This window comes from Sturnus vulgaris, chromosome 26, assembly GCF_052056855.1.
Source record: "Sturnus vulgaris isolate bStuVul1 chromosome 26, bStuVul1.hap1, whole genome shotgun sequence".
Lineage (NCBI taxonomy): Eukaryota > Metazoa > Chordata > Aves > Passeriformes > Sturnidae > Sturnus > Sturnus vulgaris.
In genome coordinates, this window is record NC_142268.1 from 4,983,714 (window position 1) to 5,002,555 (window position 18,842).

General features: G+C 60.9%; 3 protein-coding genes across 8 annotated transcripts; 2 read left to right on the plus strand and 1 right to left on the minus strand.

Moving 5' to 3' along the window:
• Nucleotides 1–49: 49 nt before the first annotated feature.
• TJP3 (tight junction protein 3) lies at nt 50–10,788 on the plus strand. 4 transcript variants are annotated; one of them, XM_014884377.2, is made up of 21 exons: nt 50–258; nt 645–744; nt 3,660–3,827; nt 3,920–4,044; nt 4,253–4,355; nt 4,533–4,953; nt 5,254–5,357; nt 6,241–6,400; nt 6,487–6,574; nt 6,765–6,823; nt 6,926–7,001; nt 7,133–7,289; nt 7,497–7,605; nt 8,019–8,238; nt 8,545–8,741; nt 8,944–9,039; nt 9,267–9,337; nt 9,439–9,750; nt 9,874–10,140; nt 10,329–10,372; nt 10,492–10,788. In XM_014884377.2, the coding sequence occupies exons 1-21, from the start codon at nt 65–67 to the stop codon at nt 10,589–10,591; spliced, it is 3,171 nt and encodes a 1,056-aa protein (XP_014739863.2). In that variant the 5' UTR covers nt 50–64; the 3' UTR covers nt 10,592–10,788. The 4 variants fall into 4 exon arrangements, with proteins under 4 accessions (XP_014739863.2, XP_088035347.1, XP_088035348.1 ...); XM_088179221.1 differs by having other exon boundaries at nt 6,765–7,001; XM_088179222.1 differs by having other exon boundaries at nt 10,329–10,788.
• Nucleotides 10,789–11,010: 222 nt separating this feature from the next.
• APBA3 (amyloid beta precursor protein binding family A member 3) lies at nt 11,011–17,592 on the minus strand. 2 transcript variants are annotated; one of them, XM_014884327.2, is made up of 10 exons: nt 16,459–17,592; nt 15,950–15,989; nt 15,398–15,543; nt 15,171–15,257; nt 14,493–14,651; nt 13,969–14,148; nt 13,560–13,772; nt 12,907–13,026; nt 12,021–12,161; nt 11,011–11,925 (listed from the first exon to the last, which is right to left on the minus strand). In XM_014884327.2, the coding sequence occupies exons 1-10, from the start codon at nt 17,521–17,523 to the stop codon at nt 11,854–11,856; spliced, it is 2,223 nt and encodes a 740-aa protein (XP_014739813.1). In that variant the 5' UTR covers nt 17,524–17,592; the 3' UTR covers nt 11,011–11,853. The 2 variants fall into 2 exon arrangements, with proteins under 2 accessions (XP_014739813.1, XP_088035349.1); XM_088179223.1 differs by having other exon boundaries at nt 12,021–12,177.
• A 37-nt stretch (nt 17,593–17,629) lies between these two features.
• MRPL54 (mitochondrial ribosomal protein L54) lies at nt 17,630–18,748 on the plus strand. Of its 2 annotated transcripts, none has more exons than XM_014884328.2 (3): nt 17,630–17,754; nt 18,094–18,250; nt 18,501–18,748. In XM_014884328.2, exons 1-3 carry the CDS (start codon nt 17,679–17,681, stop codon nt 18,631–18,633), a joined length of 366 nt encoding a protein of 121 aa, XP_014739814.1. In that variant the 5' UTR covers nt 17,630–17,678; the 3' UTR covers nt 18,634–18,748. The 2 variants fall into 2 exon arrangements, with proteins under 2 accessions (XP_014739814.1, XP_088035355.1); XM_088179229.1 differs by having other exon boundaries at nt 18,094–18,377; nt 18,501–18,641.
• Nucleotides 18,749–18,842: the final 94 nt, after the last annotated feature.

The window sequence follows — 18,842 nt, forward strand, 5'->3', positions numbered from 1 at the left end:
CTCCCCGCGGAGCTCGGCTGGGAGCAGCCGGTGCCGAGGAGCGAGCGGAGGGGCGGGCGGCGGCATGGTGCCGGCTCCAGGGTGGCGGCTGCGGGCCGGGGGCTTCCGCAGAAACTGGTCCCCCCACGCCGCCTCGGCGCTGGGCTGCGAGCGGTACCGGCCCCGGCGGGAGGTGGAGACCCGCGGCGTGGACCTGATCGCTGTTACCGCCGGAAAGCCGCCCCGCGGGACGAGGGATGACAGGGGCCTGGCCCTCAGGTGCGGACAGGGGCACGGGAAGGGGAGGAGAGGGAGCAGCAGCCATCACCAGCTTCCCCCACACCTCCCAGGACAGAGATCCCCAGGCTGGCTCCCGTGTCTGTCTCCTCATGGGACAGTGGGTTACGCTGAGAGGGTTTGGGAGTCTGGGACAGAGTCCCATCGCTTCTCTGGACAGGGCAAGGATTGGGGGGAGGACCCCCTATCTACAGGCACCGCCACTACCAGCATCCTATGAACTGTCGTGGTGCAGCTGGGAGGGCGATGAGTGCGGGTGGAGGACATCCTCCATCACGGTGGAGGACACCAGAGACAGCCCCCTCGGGAGACCTGCAAAGCCCGAGATGCTGCCCCGGAACCCCCTTCCTGCTCTTTCCCCGCTGCAGGCAGAGTCTGGGCCACAAAGGGTTACGCAAGGCACCCTGGAGTGACACCACTGCCACCAGCCAGGGAGCTCGGCTCCTTCCTGGTCGGATCCCAGGCTCGGTGAGTGCCTAATTCTGTCCCCCGGGATCTATCGGCTGTGCTTTCTGGCTTTCAGCCGTGCTTTCACCTGGGGAACCGGCTATGCTTTATCCCTCTCTGGGTGGCTCCAGGACCTAGTGACCCTTCTGGAGTTCTGTCCCATACCAGGGACATACCCCGGAGGATCAGAGCTCCACGCCCCAGGACTGGAGGACGTGCCTCTCTGCTGCTGATTTACACTCGGTCCGGAGCAGCCCTTCCAGACACCTTTTCCCAGAGCAGGGGGTCGGGATCAGCTCATCGCTCTTTGTGTGGGGGTGGGGTTGGGATAGAGCAGCCTCTGGGGGGATCCGGGACTTCAGTGCTGCTTCAGGTCCCGGACAAGGGACGAGTGGTTTTGAAGCACTTGCTGAAAGCAGGGACCTCACTGATCCCAGTAAGGCTTTGAGGTTCTCAGGATGAGGAGGGAGGGAGGTTGGGAAACATTATGGGTGGTGGGGTTGGCTGTGTGCACGGCTGGGGTGGGCAGTGTGTGTCACTTTCCGCTAAATGACCCCCCGACTTGTTGCTGTCCCCATGGCGAGCATTTTTGGTGGTGTCACCCGGGACCAGGCACAGCCCCGAACTGGGGATCTAGCCGTGGGGATGAAGTTGTCCCAGCACAGCTTGGCTTTGTTTCGCCCCAAAACCCCTGGGAGATGCTGACACGGTACATGTGTGGGGCAGCATGGGGCGGTGTGGGGCTCCCAGTGCTGCCGGTGCCCGGTGCTGGGTGTGCCGGGCTGGGCCATGGTCAGCTCTGCCCAGATACTGCCTCTCCCTGCGGGGCCATTCCAGGTGCGGGCTGGTTTCTGTTGGAAACCGGCTGAGCCGGCTCCTCCTGCTGCCAGCCTCGGCCTTTGGCTGGTGCAGGCCCTACGCCAGATCTTGGGGGGAGACTGGGGACAGGGCTTGTGGGCACACTGCCCGTGCCACTGCAGCTGCTGCCATCCCCATGCTGCCCCAGCCACTGCCTGGGGAGAGCAATGGGCAGCAGTGGAACACAAGTTTGTGGCACCACGGTGATGGGACATAGTGGGAACCAGCTGGGGACAGTGAGGGGCTGGGTTGGCTGACATCAGGAGTGGCTCTGGCACAGCAGATGTCACCACCCTTGTGAGGGGGATGATCTGGCTGCTCATATAGTTGCCGTTGGTGTCTCTTGGACCTATAGCTCGCACATGTCACCTGCAGGTGCCCAGGGAGCACAAGCAACACCGGTAACACAGCTGAAACTACCTCAATGCCACACTGGGAGTTCCTGTTTATTATTAGTTTTCCCAGTGCCAGGACAGTGGGTGCTGCCATACTGGGGTCCTGCGCAGCCCCAGCTACTCCCTGGTCCCACGTATCCCTGGGTGGCTAGAAGGCACTTGGGCTGGTTTCAGCAGCTGGTGACGCAGAGGGGACTCTGCCCTCCACACCCGTGGCTGCAGCCTGCCTGTTGGGTGAATGATTACCTCAGGCCTCCCCAGGGCTGCAGTGAGTTGGGTTCAGGGGCTCAGGCTGGTCTCATTTTGGGGGCTCAGCCAGCTGCCTCAGCACTGCTCCAGGCAGGGCTGCCCATGGGATGTTCTTGTGCCAGGGCTGAGCTGCCTCACTTGCCCACTGCTAGATCCCTGATGTGGCATCACCCCAGCATTGCCCACGAGGTGTCTCTGTGTCCCACCAAAGCTGCCCCGTGGCCAATTCCCAAAGAGCTTGTGGAGGTTTTGAGCTCCCTGTGGCACCAATGTGGGCTTTCCTGGCTGGGCCTGAGGGTGTCTGGGCTGCAGTGGGGGGCTGTTAGGAATGAGCACGGCACGGGTACAGTGACTCCAGAGCCCTCAGACACCATGGCTGTGTGGTGCCATGGGAACTGGGGGTGTTCAGTTTGGAGAAGGGTGCTCAGAGGATCTCACTGCTCTCTACAGCTCCCAAAAGGAGATTGTAGTGAGATGCGGATCAGCCTTTTCTGCCAAGGAGCAGAAGGAAATGGCCTCAAGTTGCACCAATGGAGGCTCAGATTAGATACTAGATAATTTTTTTTCACTGAAAGAGTGGGCAGGCAAGGGAATAAGTTGCCCAGGGAGGTGCTGGATTCATCATCCTTGGAAGCATTCAAGGGATATCTGGATGTGGTACTTGGGGACATGGTTTAGGGGTGATTATGGTGGTGTTGGAGTGACAGTTGGATTTGATGGTCTTGAAGGCCTCTTCTTGCCTTGATGATTCTGTGAGGCCCTGGTCAAAGTGGCCTGTCTCTGTCCCACCCCAAGGGAACTGGTGGGAGGCTCTGCTCCTGCTGTCTCCCACCGTCATGGGAGCCCATGTCTCTCTGGGTTCGTGCTGACATTCCCTCCAGGGAGCCAGGAGCTTAGGAGTGGAGATCCCTGGGCCCATCCCAGGAGTTTCAGCCTCAAAGGGACATTATTCTGTCAGTCAGGCTTGTCTGCCTTAGGTGGAAAACATTGGATTTGGGGAAAACCTAGGGAAACCAAATGGTGAAACTGGGGCAGTGGTGCTACCAAACCAGCTGGCAGAGACACTGGAGCCCAGAGTGGGTGGACAAGAACTGAAACACCATCCAGACCAGCACCCCAAGGCCTGCTGGCTCCAGGGGGACAGAGCGGAGTCAGACCACGAGGACCGTGTGGTCCCAGCCATGGAGATGAGTCCTATCCTTGCCCTGTGTAAAAACTCCCCTTCTATGGACACATGCCTGAGGGGATGGAAATGGATCCCCAGGGTGTGATTTCATGGTGCACAGAGGCAGCTCTGGGTTCGGAGCCATGCAGGGTTAGCTGGGGTGTGACATAGCTGCCAGTGCCAGTGTCCTGGTACCGTGGGGCTTTGTACCCTGCAGCCTCATAAGCCTGGTGCTTATGGTTCAGTTTTGCTGCTCCTCTCTGTTGCAGCCTGATGTTGGATTGGGGAAGGGGCTAGCAGCTGCAAAGAGGAGCTGGAGCGAGTCAGAGCCCCCCGGCTGTCCAGCTGCCACTGTCACTCTCCCCACCTTGTGCTGGTGGGAACCCACCATGGAGGAGATGGTGATCTGGGAGCAGCACACAGTGACACTGACCAGGGTGAGTTTTTCCTGGGGTGGCCTCACCGTGAGAGGGCATGGGGTCTGTGGGGTCAACTCTGCCTGACCCCCCTTCTGCCCATGCCCATTTAGGATCCTCACCGGGGCTTTGGATTTGCTGTCTCTGGAGGCCGTGATCGTCCCAACAGGACAACCGGGGACACAGCAGTGTTTGTTTCAGATGTGGTGCCTGGGGGACCAGCAATGGGTCAGCTCCAGTGAGTACATGGGGACACGGGGCTATAAGTGCTGCTCGCTGCCAGCAAGGGTGGGAGGGATGGAGAATCGCTCCTGCTGGGACAGGGCCAGCAGCACTGTTCCCCTGCCTGGCTGGAATGGGATCCCTTGGTATACTCACCACCCTACCAGCTCCCGAGGCTGGGAGCTGTGCCTGGGACAGAGTCACAGCTGCATTTTCCCTCCCAGGAGGAAGGATCACATCGTGATGGTGAATGGCCTTTCCATGGAGAACGTCCCATCCTCCGTCGCCATCCAGACACTTAAAACCTGTGGCAAGATCGCCAACATTGTGAGTGTGCTCTGTGGTGGAATGGGGTCTGGCATCATGCTCACACTGTGCCTGTCTCCATCCCAGATCCCCTGTCCACACATGCCCAGAGTTTGGGGCTTGGGAATTGCTGTAGGGACATCTCCTGGCAGAGACAGCTGTATCCATCATCCTCTCCTGCTCACTTTGCATCTGCAGACGCTGAAAAGACCGAAGAAGATTCACCTTCCTGTGAGCAAGAGCAGCCCTGGGTCCCCTGCTGTGCCCCGGCACTATGATTCAGATGAAGACTACAGGCTGCACCGCTCCCGGGATGACCTGGATCATAGCCAGGGCTATGATGGTGACTCATCCAGTGAGAGGAGCTCTGGTCACCACCATGATGACCGTCGCCACCACAAACCGTCCCGGAGCCGGAGGCGAAGCCAGGACAGCAGCTACTGGATGCAGAGTAGCTCAGATCGGAGGGGCCATGGCCGACATGGCTCTGCCAATGCCTTTAGCCAGGACGGGGACGCCAACGGGCTGGCCCTGGTGTCAGGTTTTAAGCGGCTGCCGCGCCAGGATGTGCCAATGAAGCCCATCACGTCAGTCCTGGTGAAGCAGAAGCAGAATGAAGGTGAGGCCCTCCTGCTCCTGCTGTCCCTGGGTTGCGTTGCCTGATTTTTGGTCATGCCTTCCCCTAGGGAGGAAACGCTGGGTGGGTGCCAGGGCCTGGCTGCAACAGAGAGACAGTGCATGCCATGCTGAGTGCACTAAGCCTCCTGCCTCCTGTAGCTGGGGGCTACAGAGCTCAGCTTTGGGGCTTGCCAATACCCCAAGGGGAGCTGGGGCTTGTGGCATTGGTGCCAAGGGGGCACCTTGAGGGGGTTTTGTATCTACCTGAATTCTGCTACCATCGTGGCTCTCTTTGGTGCAGAGTATGGCCTGAAGCTGGGGAGTCAGCTCTTCATCAAGCACATAGTGGAGAGCGGGCTGGCGGCCAAGGGCAACTCCTTGCAAGAGGGAGACCTCATTCTGAAGGTAGGGGGGCCCCGGAGTGCAGGGCACTCACTGGGGGTCTCATCTGCCCCTCTTTGGAGGGCTCGTCCCTGGCTGGTATCACTGCAGGACCCAGCCACGGCCGTGCTGGAGGCAGTTCTGTCTGTGCCCACTCCCTGCCCCAGCCTCCCTGGCTGTCCTAGGGACCCTGCAGGGGCTCTCAGGGCCCAGCTCCCTGCTGCCAGGGCTGGTGGCATGTCTAGCTGTCACTCTGGGGTCATGTCCACCCCACTGTCTCCACAGTGTGTGGTCCCCCACTGTGTGTCTGTGTCCCCACTGGATGACAGTCACAGGTGTTTGTCAGATAAAACGATGCTTTATTGGGGAGGAGGAAATAGAAGGGAGGGAGACCCTTTGTTTGCACACCTGGTCCAGGGAGACCTGTGGCTGCTGGGAACTAGTGCCAAAGTGACTCTGGGGTAAACAGAAGGGATTACATCCCACAATCTGTTGGGAAAAGCAGCTACCACTCATGGAGATCCCAGCCCCAGGGCCTGCTTGGGGCCTGACTCGCTGCACCAGGCCAGGGCATGGAAAGACAGTGCTATGCCCAGGGCAAAAGAAACCTGAGCTTCAGGTGTCTGAGGGGTCCGTGTAATCCTGCCTCCAGGCAAAGCCCTAGGAAGGTAGAAGTGGGTGTTAATGAACCATGCTAATGTTTCCTCTGTACAGAATGGGGTCACACTGGGAAGCAGCCAGGAATAGGGACACACAATAGGTGAAGCTGCAGGATCTAGAGTTGGGCTGGAGGGGCTTGGAAGGGACCAGGAAGATGGCAGTCAGAGCATCCTATCCCAGTGGGGTGTTCCTGGGGGTGGCTTTCCCAAGAGCAGGTGCCCTAAGGCCTCCCACTCTGCCTCTCCAGATCAATGGGGTAGCCAGCCAGGACATGTCCTTGGCTGAAACCCAGCAGCTCATTGAGCAGACAGAGGGGATCCTGACCCTGCACATCCTCCGTGACCACCGGCAGTTCCTGGTCAACATCCCTGACGTTGACAGCCAGAGTGACAGCTCCCGGATGGACGGTGAGAGACACTGTGGCAGAGCCAGGGTCAGAAACATAGCACAGGGGCTGCATGGCCCTGATGCATCTCCCCTCCTGTGGCTGCAGATATCTCAGACATCAACTCTGAGCTGTCCCATCCGCCATCTCCAGAGGCCTCCCCACGATCTCCAGCTGCTGCCAGGACAAATTCACTGTAAGGCCCACACTGTCCCCATGAGCCCCTGTGTTCCCTGGCAGATGCTACTGTGTTCTCCACCTGTCTGGGGATGCTGGTTCTCCATTCTTAAGACAATATCCCTGGAGGTGCTACTGCTGTTCCCAGCTTGCTCTTCTGTATCCGCTGCCCATGTGCCCTGCCTAAATCCTGCTTGACCTTGTTCCAGGGAGAGGAGACGATTGAACAGGGAGCCTGAGGTGAATGCAGCTGATGCTCACGGCCCAGGTGAGTGGAGCACTGAGGGGGCTCTGGGCTCCTGTGCATCTCCACTTCCCAAAGCCCTGGCAGAGCCTGGACCTGTTCCCGGACCAGCTCTCCTTCCTGCAGACCTTCTGGAAGCTGTGGAGGGGGATGGCCACAGCCCCCACACCAGCCCCGCTGCCCAAGCTGCCCACAAGGACGGGTATGTCTGCAAGAGGCAGGGAGGAATGGCTGGGGGACATGAAGAGCTGCCATGTCACAGGATTGGGCTGACAGGATCAGCGCCTCCCTGTTGTATGTCCCCACTGGGCTGACTGTACTTCCCTGTGGCAGGTACAGCACCAGCTCCAGGGTAGTACGGTTTGTGAAGGCCAAGAGTGTGGGGCTGCGGCTGACAGGTGGGAACGACGTGGGCATCTTCGTGTCAAGCGTGCAGGAGGGGAGCCTAGCTGACAGCCAGGGCGTTCGGGAAGGTGACCAGATCCTGCAGGTATCCGAGGCTGAAAATGCTCCATATGCTGCTGCACCTTGACTGGCCCCAGCCCTTTTGGGTCCGGTATCTCCCCAGGGTATCACCTCCAGGGTGACAGTTCCCTCTCCCACTCTGCCCTGGGCACTGCTGTCCCTGGGTCCCCTGCTGGTGACCATGCCCTCTGTCCTGCTGGCAGGACCATGTCCAAGTGCTTTTCTGTGGCAGGTGAATGACACCAATTTCCAGAACTTGACCCGTGAGGAGGCTGTGGAGTATCTCATGGCCCTGCCCCCAGGCGAGGAGGTCACTCTGTGGATCCAGAGCAAGCAGGACAGTGAGTGGTGACCAGGCTCATCCTGGGCTTGTGCCTCTCCATCCTCTCTCTCTTCTGGGCAAGCATCAGACTTACTGGACTTGCCATGGCCCTTCCTGTCCCTGCAGGGTGGTCCTCCTTCCCCCCTCTTCCAGAGGGCTGATGGGAGGGGACTGTACCACCCCAGTCTTGTTTGTGCCTCGGCTTCCTGGAGCACAGGGTCTTTCTGGCACCATGGCTCAGTAGTAGGAGTCAGATCCTACTGTCCCCAGCATGCCTGAGAGTGCCATGGGAGGAAAAGGTGTCCCCAATACCCTCCTTAGCAGCAAGGGCTACTGTGGAGCCTCCCAGCCAGCCTAGTGCCTTCCCAAATCTCTCCAGGATCTTCCTCAGCTACCTCCTTCCCTGATGGTCCCTCTTGCTCTGGGCTTCAGTTTACAGGAAGATGATCTCGTCCAATGTGGGTGACTCATTCTACATCCGGACACACTTTGACTTTGAGAAGGATACACCATCAGGGCTCAGCTTTGTCCGTGGGGATGTGTTCCACGTGCTGGACACCATGTACCGGGGCAGGCTGGGGAGCTGGCTGGCTGTGCGCATGGGCAGGGACCTGCAGGAGCAAGAAAAGGGCATCATCCCCAACCAGAGCAGGTAGGGAGGGAGCCAGGAACAGCCCTGAGGCAAGCAGAGCCAGAGAAGGCTCCCAAGTGAGCTGGGAACATGGATGGTGGGCTCAGTGAGAGGCAGTGCAAGGGCTGGTGGGACAGTGGTGGGAAACGTGAGCTGTTGAAATCTCTTCTCAGGGTGGTAGGGCAGCTGATGGTCAAGTTGTCCAAAGTCCCAGAGAGAGGAGTCTACCACAGAGAGAAGCTGGCTGTGCCACCAAACGGGGGTGCCAGATTCTGACCTGCTCCTCAAACCCAGAGGCTGCAGGCCCTGAGCCCTCTCCTCCCCCAGGGCTGAGCAGATTGCCAGCTTGGAGTCAGTGCTGAAAGCCACTTCTGGTGCCAACCCCTCGGGGGCAAGGGCTGAGTTTTGGAAGCTGCGGGGCTTGCGGGGAGCCAAGAAGATGCTGCGGAAAAGCCGGGAGGACCTGTCTGCCCTCACAAAGCAGGGACGCTATCCGCCATATGAGAGGGTGGTCCTCAAGGAAGGTGAGCACCAGGACACCCTGACCCACCTTGGGGACATTGATCCTGGGGCTGCCCTGCTGTGCATGCTCATGGGCCCTCCTCTCCTGGGGGAGAAGAGCAAGTTGTAGACCTGTGGGCACGATGAGTAGTGGGGCTGGGTGCTTGGGTGCTGGGAGCTCTGCCCTTGCCCCCAGCCACCCTGAGCACCTCTGTCCTCCCACAGCCAGCTTCAAGCGGCCAGTGGTGATCCTGGGCCCCATTGCAGACATTGCTGTGCAGAAGCTGAGCAGGGAGCTGCCCGAGCTATTCGAAATTGCCCGTAAGTGCCCCCCCCCCCCCCCCCCCACTGAGGAGAAAATGATATCCAGCAGGCAGTGTGAGAGTTCTTTGCCTCCCTCCCTATGACGCCCCAACACCTTCCTGGGCTCATTCACCCTCTCCCCTCCTCTCCTTGAGGGACACAGCCCTGGGACTGGGCATGGCCGTGTCCAGCTTGGGACTATTGGAGGTGCAGCCCCTCTCATGCCCCGTCTCTGTGTCCTGCAGCGAGCGTGCCCCGAGATGGGGCATCGTCCAAGGTCATCAAGCTGGACTCTGTGCGGCAGATTGCAGAAAAGGTGAGACCTTTCCCATGTCCTTGGAGCCAGCTGGGGCCTGTGGAAAGCCCATGGCCCCCATCCCTGCTCCCAGCAGGGCTGATGGCTGTGCCCTGCCCCAGAATAAGCACGCCTTGCTGGACATCACACCCTCGGCTGTGGAGCGCCTCAATTACGTGCAGTACTACCCAGTGGTGGTGTTCTGTGAGCCCGAGAGCCGGCAGGGCATCAAGGCCATGCGGCAGTGGCTGGCACCTGACTCCAGGAAGAGTTCCCGGCGCCTCTATGCCCAGGCCAACAAGATGAAGAAGTATTGCAGCCACCTCTTCACGGCCACCATCAGCCTCAGTGGAAGTGGCAATGCCTGGTACGAGCAGATCCAGGACATCATAAGGACACAGCAAAACCAGCCTGTCTGGACAACAGCAGAGCAGGTATGGGGCACAGGCTCTCTGTGGCAAGGCTTGGCTTCCTGGGGCTGCAGCCAGGCAGGTGATGGGACTGCACATGGCTCCCCATGGCTGGGGTCCCATGTGTCCATCATCCCCACCCCTCAGGCAGATGTAGCACCTGAGGACAGTCTGGAACTGCTGAACCCACCGAGCACGGTGGCCTCGGGCTACTTGACATGTGACAGCCACGCCAACAGTGACTACGACGACACGGATGGAGAGGCGGGCGCCTTCACTGATGGCGAGGCAGAGGATGCCTATGACCAGCCTGGGCTGGCCCGTTCCTCTGAGCCAGCACAGCTGGCCCCGAGCCATGGCCTGGACTCCTCCGAGCCAACACAGCTGGCCCCAAGCCACAGCCAGAGTGAACAGGTGGGTTGTCCCAGACTGGTACAAAAGCCCAGTGGGGCAGAAGAGGGTGGCACAGTGCCTGGCTCTGGAGCATAGTTCCATCCTCATGGCACAAGCAGGGTGTCACCTCTGGCTGTTGTAGGGTCCAGCTGTGTGTCTGTGTCCCGCTCTGGGACAGCCCCTGAACCCTCCCACCTCTTCTTCCACAGGTGCCCGAACGGTCACGGCAGGGCAGGCGTTATGACAGCATGAGGTACCCTGATGGGATCACACCCATCTGGGGTGGGGATGGCAGCTACGAAGGGCTGGGGACAGTCCCGGAAGGGCACTGTCCCTGTCATGCAGAGCCATCACCACCCTCCTGTCCCCCAGGGAATACGAACACGAGGCGGTGAGGAGGAGGTTCACACGGGCCAGAGATGACTCGGACCAGGATGAAGGCTACGAGTGGGGCCCAGCCACAGATGTGTAGTGGCACTGCTGGCCTGTCCTTCCCACAGCCCTGCACAACTGGGTGCAGGTGCCAGCTCAGGCAGGGCCCCTGTGGCCAGGCTGGGCTGGGCCCAATCCTGTTATACCCTGCATCACCAAGTGCCTGCACTATCATGTACCTCCTTCCCTTTTGCCACAGCCACTGCTACTGGAATAAAAGGGATGTTTGGATCAGGATGGACTGTTTCTGGGGCTGCTGGGTGGCAGCATACAGGGAACACTGCAGGAGGGTGGCCTTGCATACAATGGCCAGGTACCTCCCTGGCCAGTGGCCCTACATATGATAAAGCACTGCAGGGGGAATTGGGGCCTGGCACCACTGCAGGCCTGGGATGTGCCCCCCAGAGCAGAGCCTCCTCTACTGCAGTCTCCCTGCAGCTCCTCAAATGCAGCCTCCCATATTTCCCAAAATTTTTATTTTTAGAGCAACCAAGCACACAGGTACAGCCAGGTCAGCACTGCTGCAGCCCTGGGGGCCCAGAGAGCTGCTCACAAAAAGGCTCACAGCCCCAAGCCCATGGGATGTGGAGCTGGGCAATGCCATGTTCCCTTTTGCTGCTGCAAGAGCTGTGGCTCTGGGCCAGGCTGTGCATGCAGAGATTCAAGGCAGCACCAGGAAAAAGCTGAGGCAGGTTCCCAGCTTGCTGCAATGTGTCTAACGGAGAGTTTGCACCCCAACAGGCCTCTGGCCAAGCCACAGAAGGAGGTACCAAGAGTACTTCTGCCTCCAAGGCCGAGTCTGGGAGCTGCTGAGTATCCCTCAGGGGTACAGCGTACACTTACACATGGGTGTGCAGGGTCAGTGCTGCTCTGGGGCTGTGCTGGCTGAGCTCTGGAGTTGAGCTGTGCTTCCAGCACCATCCCCACCTCGGGAAAAGGCACCGTTGGTGAGTGTAAAATTACAATAGTCAGTGACTGGATGGGGGGAACTTTCACATAGGGCCCCCTCTCCTCCCACTAGCACAAGGCCAAGGCAAGGGGCCGTGTGCAGGACAGGCACTGTTCAGGCACTGGGAGGTGGGGAGAGGTAATTGGAGGGGGAGAGGTGCCCAAAGCATGGATGGCACCACAGGCCTTGATGCTACTCAGGCTGGTATCAGCCCCCAGTGTGTCCTGAGTAAAACAAAAGAGGTGCAGACTTAGGTCCTGCTGAGGGCTCTGATGCAGGGCTGGGGAAAAAGGCAGAGTCAGTCCTGCTCCTGCGGCCCTGGGCTCGCTCCTGTCTGCCCCAGGCACGGTGGTTCAGAGGAAGAGGGGCTGCTCCTGCCCTGTCAGCAGACGGTACGTGGAGGCTGGCATGGTCTTGATGTGCACCTAGGCAGAGAGGCACAGGTTAGAAACTCCAGCCGGGGCTGGAGGGTGCTGGTGCACAGCTCTGAGCCCAGCGGCTCCATGGGGGCCCGGCTCACCTCGCTGACCGCCTCGGTGAGGATCTGGATGATCTTGTCGTGTGGCGTGGCCACCACGCTCTGCCCGTTGATCTCGATGATGCGGTGCCCCACGCGGATGCCACCCCGCTCTGCGATGCCCCCACGCATCAGGCTGCAGATCTGGGACCAGGGAGTGCTGTGAGAGCAGGGCTGTGCCCACAGCCCAGCCCTGTGTCATCACTGCTCCAAACCCTCACAGCCCTGTAGGGTCCCGGCCAGAGCTCTTGCCTGGGCAGCCTCCTCCAGCGCCTGGGCATGCAGTGAGGGCAGGGACCTCCCTGTGAATTGCTTCCACCAGACTGATGTGCTGAGCTGGGGCCAGGGCAGCCCCGGGGGATTTTGTCCCCCGGCTGACAAGGCTGTAGTGCCCCACTCACTGAACCCTCCTCCTCCCCTCAGGCCTGGGCTGCAGACACTGAGCTTCTCCTTGGGGCATCAGGAGAGACCCACATCTCCAGTCCAAGGGGGGAGCACCAGCTGGTGTGTGAGGTGGCCATGCCACCCACCTACCCAGCTCCCACTGAACTCAGGAATGCCCCTCTTTGCCTTCTCAACAGCCACAGGAAAGCCCGGGGCAGGGAGTGGCTTGGGCACAGGATACAGCAACAACTGCCACTGGGGTCATGCCCAGAAAGTCAGGAAGAAGCCTCTGCCCTGAAAGCAAACAGCTACAGAGCACCAGGTAAAGGGCTACAACCATCAGTGCTGCAAAAAGGCTGTGAGGAGCTTTTTGCTGTGCACAGCAGAGCCCTTGCCCCAGGCAAGCACATGGAGTGTGGGAGCTGGGCGCTGGTTCCTGGACACAGCCAGCTCTGCCTGTCCCTCAGGTAGACCCTGGCCCAGCTCCAATCCCACAAGCACTCACCACACCGTTCTCAACACAGAAGCCCAGCTGGTACTTGGAGTCGGGGCGTCGGATGACAGCCGTGGTGACAGGGGGACAGTGCACAATGTTCAGTGTCACCTCGGTCTGGTGCTTCAGCTCCTGGAAGGTGGGATGGGGCTTGGTGAGATTTTGGAAAGCTATTCAGACTGGCTGAGGGGCAATGCAACCACGTTGCTCACGTGAGGGCTGAGGATTAGCAACCTGTTTTCAATGAAGCAACTCAGGCACACAAAGGGATACTGCAAATACAAATCCAGGGACAAGAACTTAGAAACCAGCCCAAGACACCCCTGCCCCTGAGGCTATGCTGTCCTTGCTTTCAGCTCCTTCCCATCCTACTGAGAGGTAGATGATGCAACCAGTTCCCTTCACGACAGGTGCTTGTCTCCTCCTCCACCCTCGTTTTCAGGCAGAGCCACAGCAAGTACAGTCCCCAGCTCTGTCCCTGCCTTCCTCCAAGCACTCTGAGCAGGAACTGTCACAGCCTGCAGGGCAGGTATGACTTCTGCACACCTGCCTCCAAAGGTGGGGGCCCTAAGGGAATCCCGGTGTCACAGACACTCCCAGATCATTCAGGCCAGTCCTCATCTCCCTCCTGGGGTGAGGCAGGAGGTCACCCTGCCCTGGCTCACCCGGATGATGCCCTGGCAGGTGCCCAGGGGCAGCCCCACCAGGCTGGTCCCGTTGACTGACATGAGGCGGTCCCCAATGCTCAGCTCGCCCGACCGCTCTGCGGGGCCCCCGTGCATCAGGTTGGCGATGACCACGGTGGGCAGGATGGAGCCCCAGCCCGACTCCACAATGGCGATGCCCAGGATCTCCCCCTTCTGCTTCCGGATGCACACCTGGGGGCGAACAGGTGGGATAGGGTCGTAACCTCCACCAGAGTCGTGGAGCACATGTCCCAGCCCACAGCTGTGCTCACAGCTGGCTGGGATGGGGTGGGGTCTGCTTTTATAGAGAGCACCTCAACTGCACAGGGAGGCACAGAGGTGCCAGTGGGTTCCCTACACTGTCCCCACCCCCCGGAGCAGCTCTTACATCCTTGCAGTTCTCCTGCTGGGAGAAGTGAGTCAGCTCTGCATTGTACTGCTCTTGGTCCTCCAGGGCACGGCTGTACTGGCGTGGGCTCAGCTCGCTCGGGTCAATGCTGTTGGCCTCCAGGAAGCGCTGGTAAGCCACGCCAAATGCCTGCCCAATGGCCTGGGCGATGACCTGGGCCTGGAGAACAAGAGGGGCTGTTCCTGCCTATGGCTCAGGGCTGCAGCCAACAGCTCCAGTGCCCTGCAGTGCCCAGGACAGGAATCGTCCTTGGGAGCTCCAGGGTGTCCTGGCTCCTTCCCTGCCTGAATGGGCCTCTGTATGGAGCCAACCCTCTCCTCCATTTTGCTCGCTGGGCCTCTGCATGTCACAGAGATGCTCAGGCTGGGCTCCTGCCCTCTCCCTTGTGGGGAGAGAGCAGTCTCTGCTTCAGCCCCAGCACGGAACACCCAGTTATCACAGGGGGATGGGATTCAGGTCCCCAGGGCCACCTGCCCACCCCTGGGGTCCATGTGCTGCCTCACATCAGCCGAGTGGAAGACGTGGCAGATCATCTTGTAGAGCCGCTTCTCCTCCGCTGCCTCCGAGCGCCGCGGCAGCTTCCGGCGTGCCATGAGCACCACAAGGGAGCCGATGTCGGCAATGTAGGAGATGGTCTGGAGGGAGTGATCCATCATAGCCTCCTGGCAAGGGGAACACAGGCAGAGAGTTCAGCCCTCTCAGGGCTGTCAGACAATGTGGGCAGCTGCGAGCCTGCTGGCACTGCAAGCAGGAAGGGTTTGGCCATGGTGCTGGGCAGAAACCATGTCTGCCAAAAGGTACGAACAGATCCTTCATCAAGGACTCATTTGTGTTCCTGGTGTTGGGAAGAGCTGTCTTCCCTGTTGCTATAATGCAGAAATTAATCCTGAGGCATACAGCTCCCCAGATTTCAAGCCTGGGTTCCCCAGAGCTCGGTCTGGGATCCCAGCAGCTCCACAGGGTATAGGTCGCATGGGAAGCCTTGTGCAACCACACAGAAGGGCAAGGACATGACACAGGAGGGCTATGAAGTGACACGTCTCCTCCCAGACGTGTGTCCTCATCCATAGGCCATCACTGAGCAAGACCCTGCTGGTGTGGGAGAAAAGCTGAGATCCTGAGACCAAACAGGAATGTTGAAGCAGCCACAGAGCCACATGGTTACTGCCGTCCCTGCTCACCTGAGTGTCAGCAGTGAGCACCTTGATCCTCTGTGTGGAGACAAACAGATCCACTTCTGTCATGGGCTGGGACTCCCCCTCAGGTGCCTGCAGAATGATGGAGAGGTCACAGGACGCTGCTGGAACCCAGCCCCACAACCAGGTGCCCTCAGGCAGATCCTGAGCGCTGCCCCACATCCACAAGGGAGCAAGGCTCAGGGCAGCCATGCCCCCCATCCCTCCTGCACCTTGATCCTGTCCACCGCCTCCTGGGCCTGCGCCATGCGGACACTGGTTGGGGGGTTCCTCTCTGAGGCCAGCTGTGTGGAGCCCAGGTACTTGGCCCCAAAAATCACACCATCCAGCAAGTCCTCTGGGTCACAAGGGCCTGGAACTGAGGTGTTGGGAGGGACTGAGCAGAGGCTGCTCCCCCACCTCTGAAACTGGGGGTGCCAACTCCTGCTGCCTGTTGGCTGCATTCCTACAGATGATGAAGCAGCTCAGTGCTTGGTACATGGGCACTTGGCATCATTGGGGGTCCAGGGCTGCTTCCTTCTTCCCGTGGGAACACATGGCATCCCTTTTCCCCAAGTATACTCCCTCCCTGATCCCTGATGCACCTCCATTTCCTCAACAAAGGCTCAAACAAGCCATACGGAGCCTGGTGCGCCCACTATGGATGGGTGAAGAGCTGGCTGTTCCCTCCCCGACTGGGACCCCAGACCACCCCCATTCAGGGTCAGAGGAGGTGGGTCAGAACTCCTGACAGCTCTTGCTGTGCAAGCACAGGAACAACTCACCCTCTTTGAAGGTTGGGCAGGATGATGGGGATTCCCTGTTCTGCAAAGCAATGAGAGAGCAAGTGAGGCCATGGCTGGGACCTCAGGGATTGAGCCTGCCTGGCCCTGGAGCAGTGGGACAGCAAGAGCAGAGCGTCCCTGGGGATGAGGGAAACAGCACAGGGTCCCAGGGTTGGACAGGGAGGAGCAGGGTCCTAGGCCTGTGGGGGTGCTAGCGCAGGGTCCTGGGGTTGGAGGAGAGGATGACACAGGATCCCAGGACCAGAGGGGCTGTTTGGACCCACCGGTCTCTGCCCTAGGGCACACATCAATCAGGCAGCCATGCAAGCATGCATTCAGGGCCAAAGAGTCTTGTCCGGGCAATCTCACAGCATGAAGCCCTGTAAGACCTGAGGAAAGTCGTCCCTGGCTCTCCTTTGTCCCCATCCCAGACCCCAGGACGGATCAGAGCCAAGGTGCATGTCCTGGCTCCTGCTGCCCCATCTCAGCCCAAGGCACAGTGCACTCACGGTCACAGCGCTGTGAGATGGTTGCTCTGTCCCGGGGGCCAGAGCGGAAGGCAGGACTGCCCACGCCAACTCCGGGGACCCTTCCTGAGCACCCTCGCAGGCAGATTCGTCCTCACAAAGCCCCTCTCCATAACACCAGCTGCCAGAAGGTTCTTCCTGCGACCTCTCTGGCCTCCCCAGCCCTTCAGGCTTCTCCACATTGGCTGGTTCCTCCTCAGCCTGCAGCATCTCCAGGTTGGTCCCAGCCAGGACATCGGAGCGGGCCAAGGGGGTCTCAGCATCACTCTTGGGCAGCCCCCCCTCGTAGCACAGGAGGCTCAGCAAGTCCTCCCGGTCAGCCTCGGCCAAGAGCAGCCCGTGGCAGGGCCGCTCGCAGGCGGAGTGCTGAGGGCAGCAGGGACGCATCGCCAGGCCCCGGCCCGTGGCCACGTGCAGCGGGCACGGCCGGCACCTGCCCGGGCACTGCCCACGGCCCCGCCGGGCACCAGCGCCCGAGGGGGATGGCGAGCCCTGCTCTGGGGCGGACGAGTGGTCGCGGAGTTTGGGGTCGAGGGTCTCGAGCTGAGTCAGCAGCCCCTGGATCTCCGAGGGTTCGTCCTCCACATCCTCGCTCCACTCGGTGCTGCCCGGGCGGGCGCGGGGCTCGGGGGTCTCGTCCAGCTCCATGCCCGCGGGGTCGGCGCTGCTGGGGGTCCGGGGCCGCCCCGTGCCCCGAGGGGCGCTCCTGGCGCTGGGCTCCCAGCGGGCAGAGCCCTGAGGCACCTCGGGCACCGCCTCCGCTTCCATCGCTCTTCCCGAGCCCCGGCACAGCTCGGTCCGTCCGCCCGCGCCTCCCGCGAGCTCCGGGGCTGCGGCGGGCCCCGACGCCTCTAGCCCAGAGCCGCTGCCGGGCTTCGGGGCGGTACGGGAGAGCTCCTCCGACCGCCCGACCCCCATACAGCGCCCAGGGGCGTCCGGCCCGTCCTCCGTGTCCATGGCCCGCGGCTCCGCGGCCTCATCGCTGCTGCCGCCGCCGGGGGCGGGGAGCGTGGCTCCCTGGAAGTCCATGGCGGTGCCGCTCTCCATGGGGCCGGCGGCCCGAGCGGAGCCCGGCCCGGGAGGACTCAGGCACTACCGGCGCCTCCGGACGGGACGGGACGGACCCCACGTCGTTTCCGCTCGCCCCGCGCAGGCGCGGCCGCGGCCCCGCCCTGGTCCCGGTCCCGCCGTGCCCCGCGCCCATGGCCGCCGGGGGGCTGCTGCGGGCGGTGGGAGCTGTGCTCCGCGCCCCGTCCCGCGCCTACGCCAAGAAACCCGGTGAGGCTCGCACGATCAGCGGCCCTGGCCCGCGCTCCTCGGTCTCGGCCCCGTGTGTCTCCCCGTGGGTCGCTCCGTCCCTCCGTGCCCCGGTGCCGTGCTTCTCGCCCCTGGTACCGGCCCTGCCCTGCCCGCGCTCCGACCCCGTGTCTCGGTCCCCAGCCCCGCGCCCTCCCCGGTGGTGCTGCCGCCCCAGCTCCATTCTTCGTGCTCCTCACGCTCACACCTGTGCCTGTTCCCCCCCGCGATGCCCCTGCTCTCGAGTCCCCATCCCTTCCCCTGTCTGCGTCCTTGTCCCTCGGCACACCCCCTGCCCTCACGCTGCCCTTTCCCCCACAGCCGCCAAGTCCAAAGGCAAGGGGGTGCCGAAGGAGGCGTTGAAGGGGCCGGAGGTGTGCACGGACCCCACCATGCTCGCCACTCACGCCATGGGGGTCAACTACTTCAAGGAGGGTCCGGAGGTGGCCCTGAAGCCCGACTCCGAGTATCCCGACTGGTGCGTGCTGCCCCACTCCCCTCTGTGTACCAACAGAGCTGCCATTCCAGGGACAAGGAAGTGTTCTGAGAGGAGACAGACTACTCCTATGCAACCCAGACACCTTCTCCACTGCCAGGAGCCAGGAGTGGGTGCAGTGTGGATGTGGGGTGAAGGATCTGCATGTTCTGGTCACTCATGTCCATTGCTCCATCCGGTGCTTGTCCCTTTGTCCTTCCCGCAGCCTCACATTCTCTGCATTCACCCCCAGGCTCTTTAAGATCCACCTCGGGCCCCCCAAGAAGCTGGAGGAGCTCGACCCCGACACACTCGAGTATTGGAGGCGCCTGCGGAAATACAACACATGGCAGCGCAACAGGTTGAAGAAGGGCAAGAAGCTGTAGGTGCTGCTGAGCTTGGGGCTTCTCCGTGTGCCAGCACAGGTGGCACTGGGACCTGCCCTGGCTTTTGGTCTCTTCTTGCTGTAAATAATAAATAAATAATAAATGGTGAGGCTTATATCTGTTATAAAGGCTGTGACAAACCCAGATCCTGTGCAAATTTGGTTCAGGTCCCCTCCATGCCAAGGGCTGAGGCAACACAGGCCACAAGG

Bases quoted from the DNA above. Each gene is read 5' to 3' on its own strand.
- TJP3 (XM_014884376.2), top strand. From the start codon at position 65: ATGGTGCCGGCTCCAGGGTGGCGGCTGCGGGCCGGGGGCTTCCGCAGA. The intron at 4,356-4,532 runs GTGAGTGTGCTC...TTGCATCTGCAG, and splicing joins GTGGCAAGATCGCCAACATT to ACGCTGAAAAGACCGAAGAA. The intron at 6,575-6,764 runs GTAAGGCCCACA...ACCTTGTTCCAG, and splicing joins GCTGCCAGGACAAATTCACT to GGAGAGGAGACGATTGAACA.
- APBA3 (XM_088179223.1), bottom strand. From the start codon at position 17,523: ATGGAGAGCGGCACCGCCATGGACTTCCAGGGAGCCACGCTCCCCGCC. The intron at 15,544-15,949 runs GTGAGTTGTTCC...CCAACACCTCAG, and splicing joins CTGCCCAACCTTCAAAGAGG to TTCCAGGCCCTTGTGACCCA. The intron at 14,149-14,492 runs GTGAGGCAGCAC...CTTGTTCTCCAG, and splicing joins ACGTCTTCCACTCGGCTGAT to GCCCAGGTCATCGCCCAGGC.
- MRPL54 (XM_088179229.1), top strand. From the start codon at position 17,679: ATGGCCGCCGGGGGGCTGCTGCGGGCGGTGGGAGCTGTGCTCCGCGCC. The intron at 17,755-18,093 runs GTGAGGCTCGCA...TTTCCCCCACAG, and splicing joins CGCCTACGCCAAGAAACCCG to CCGCCAAGTCCAAAGGCAAG.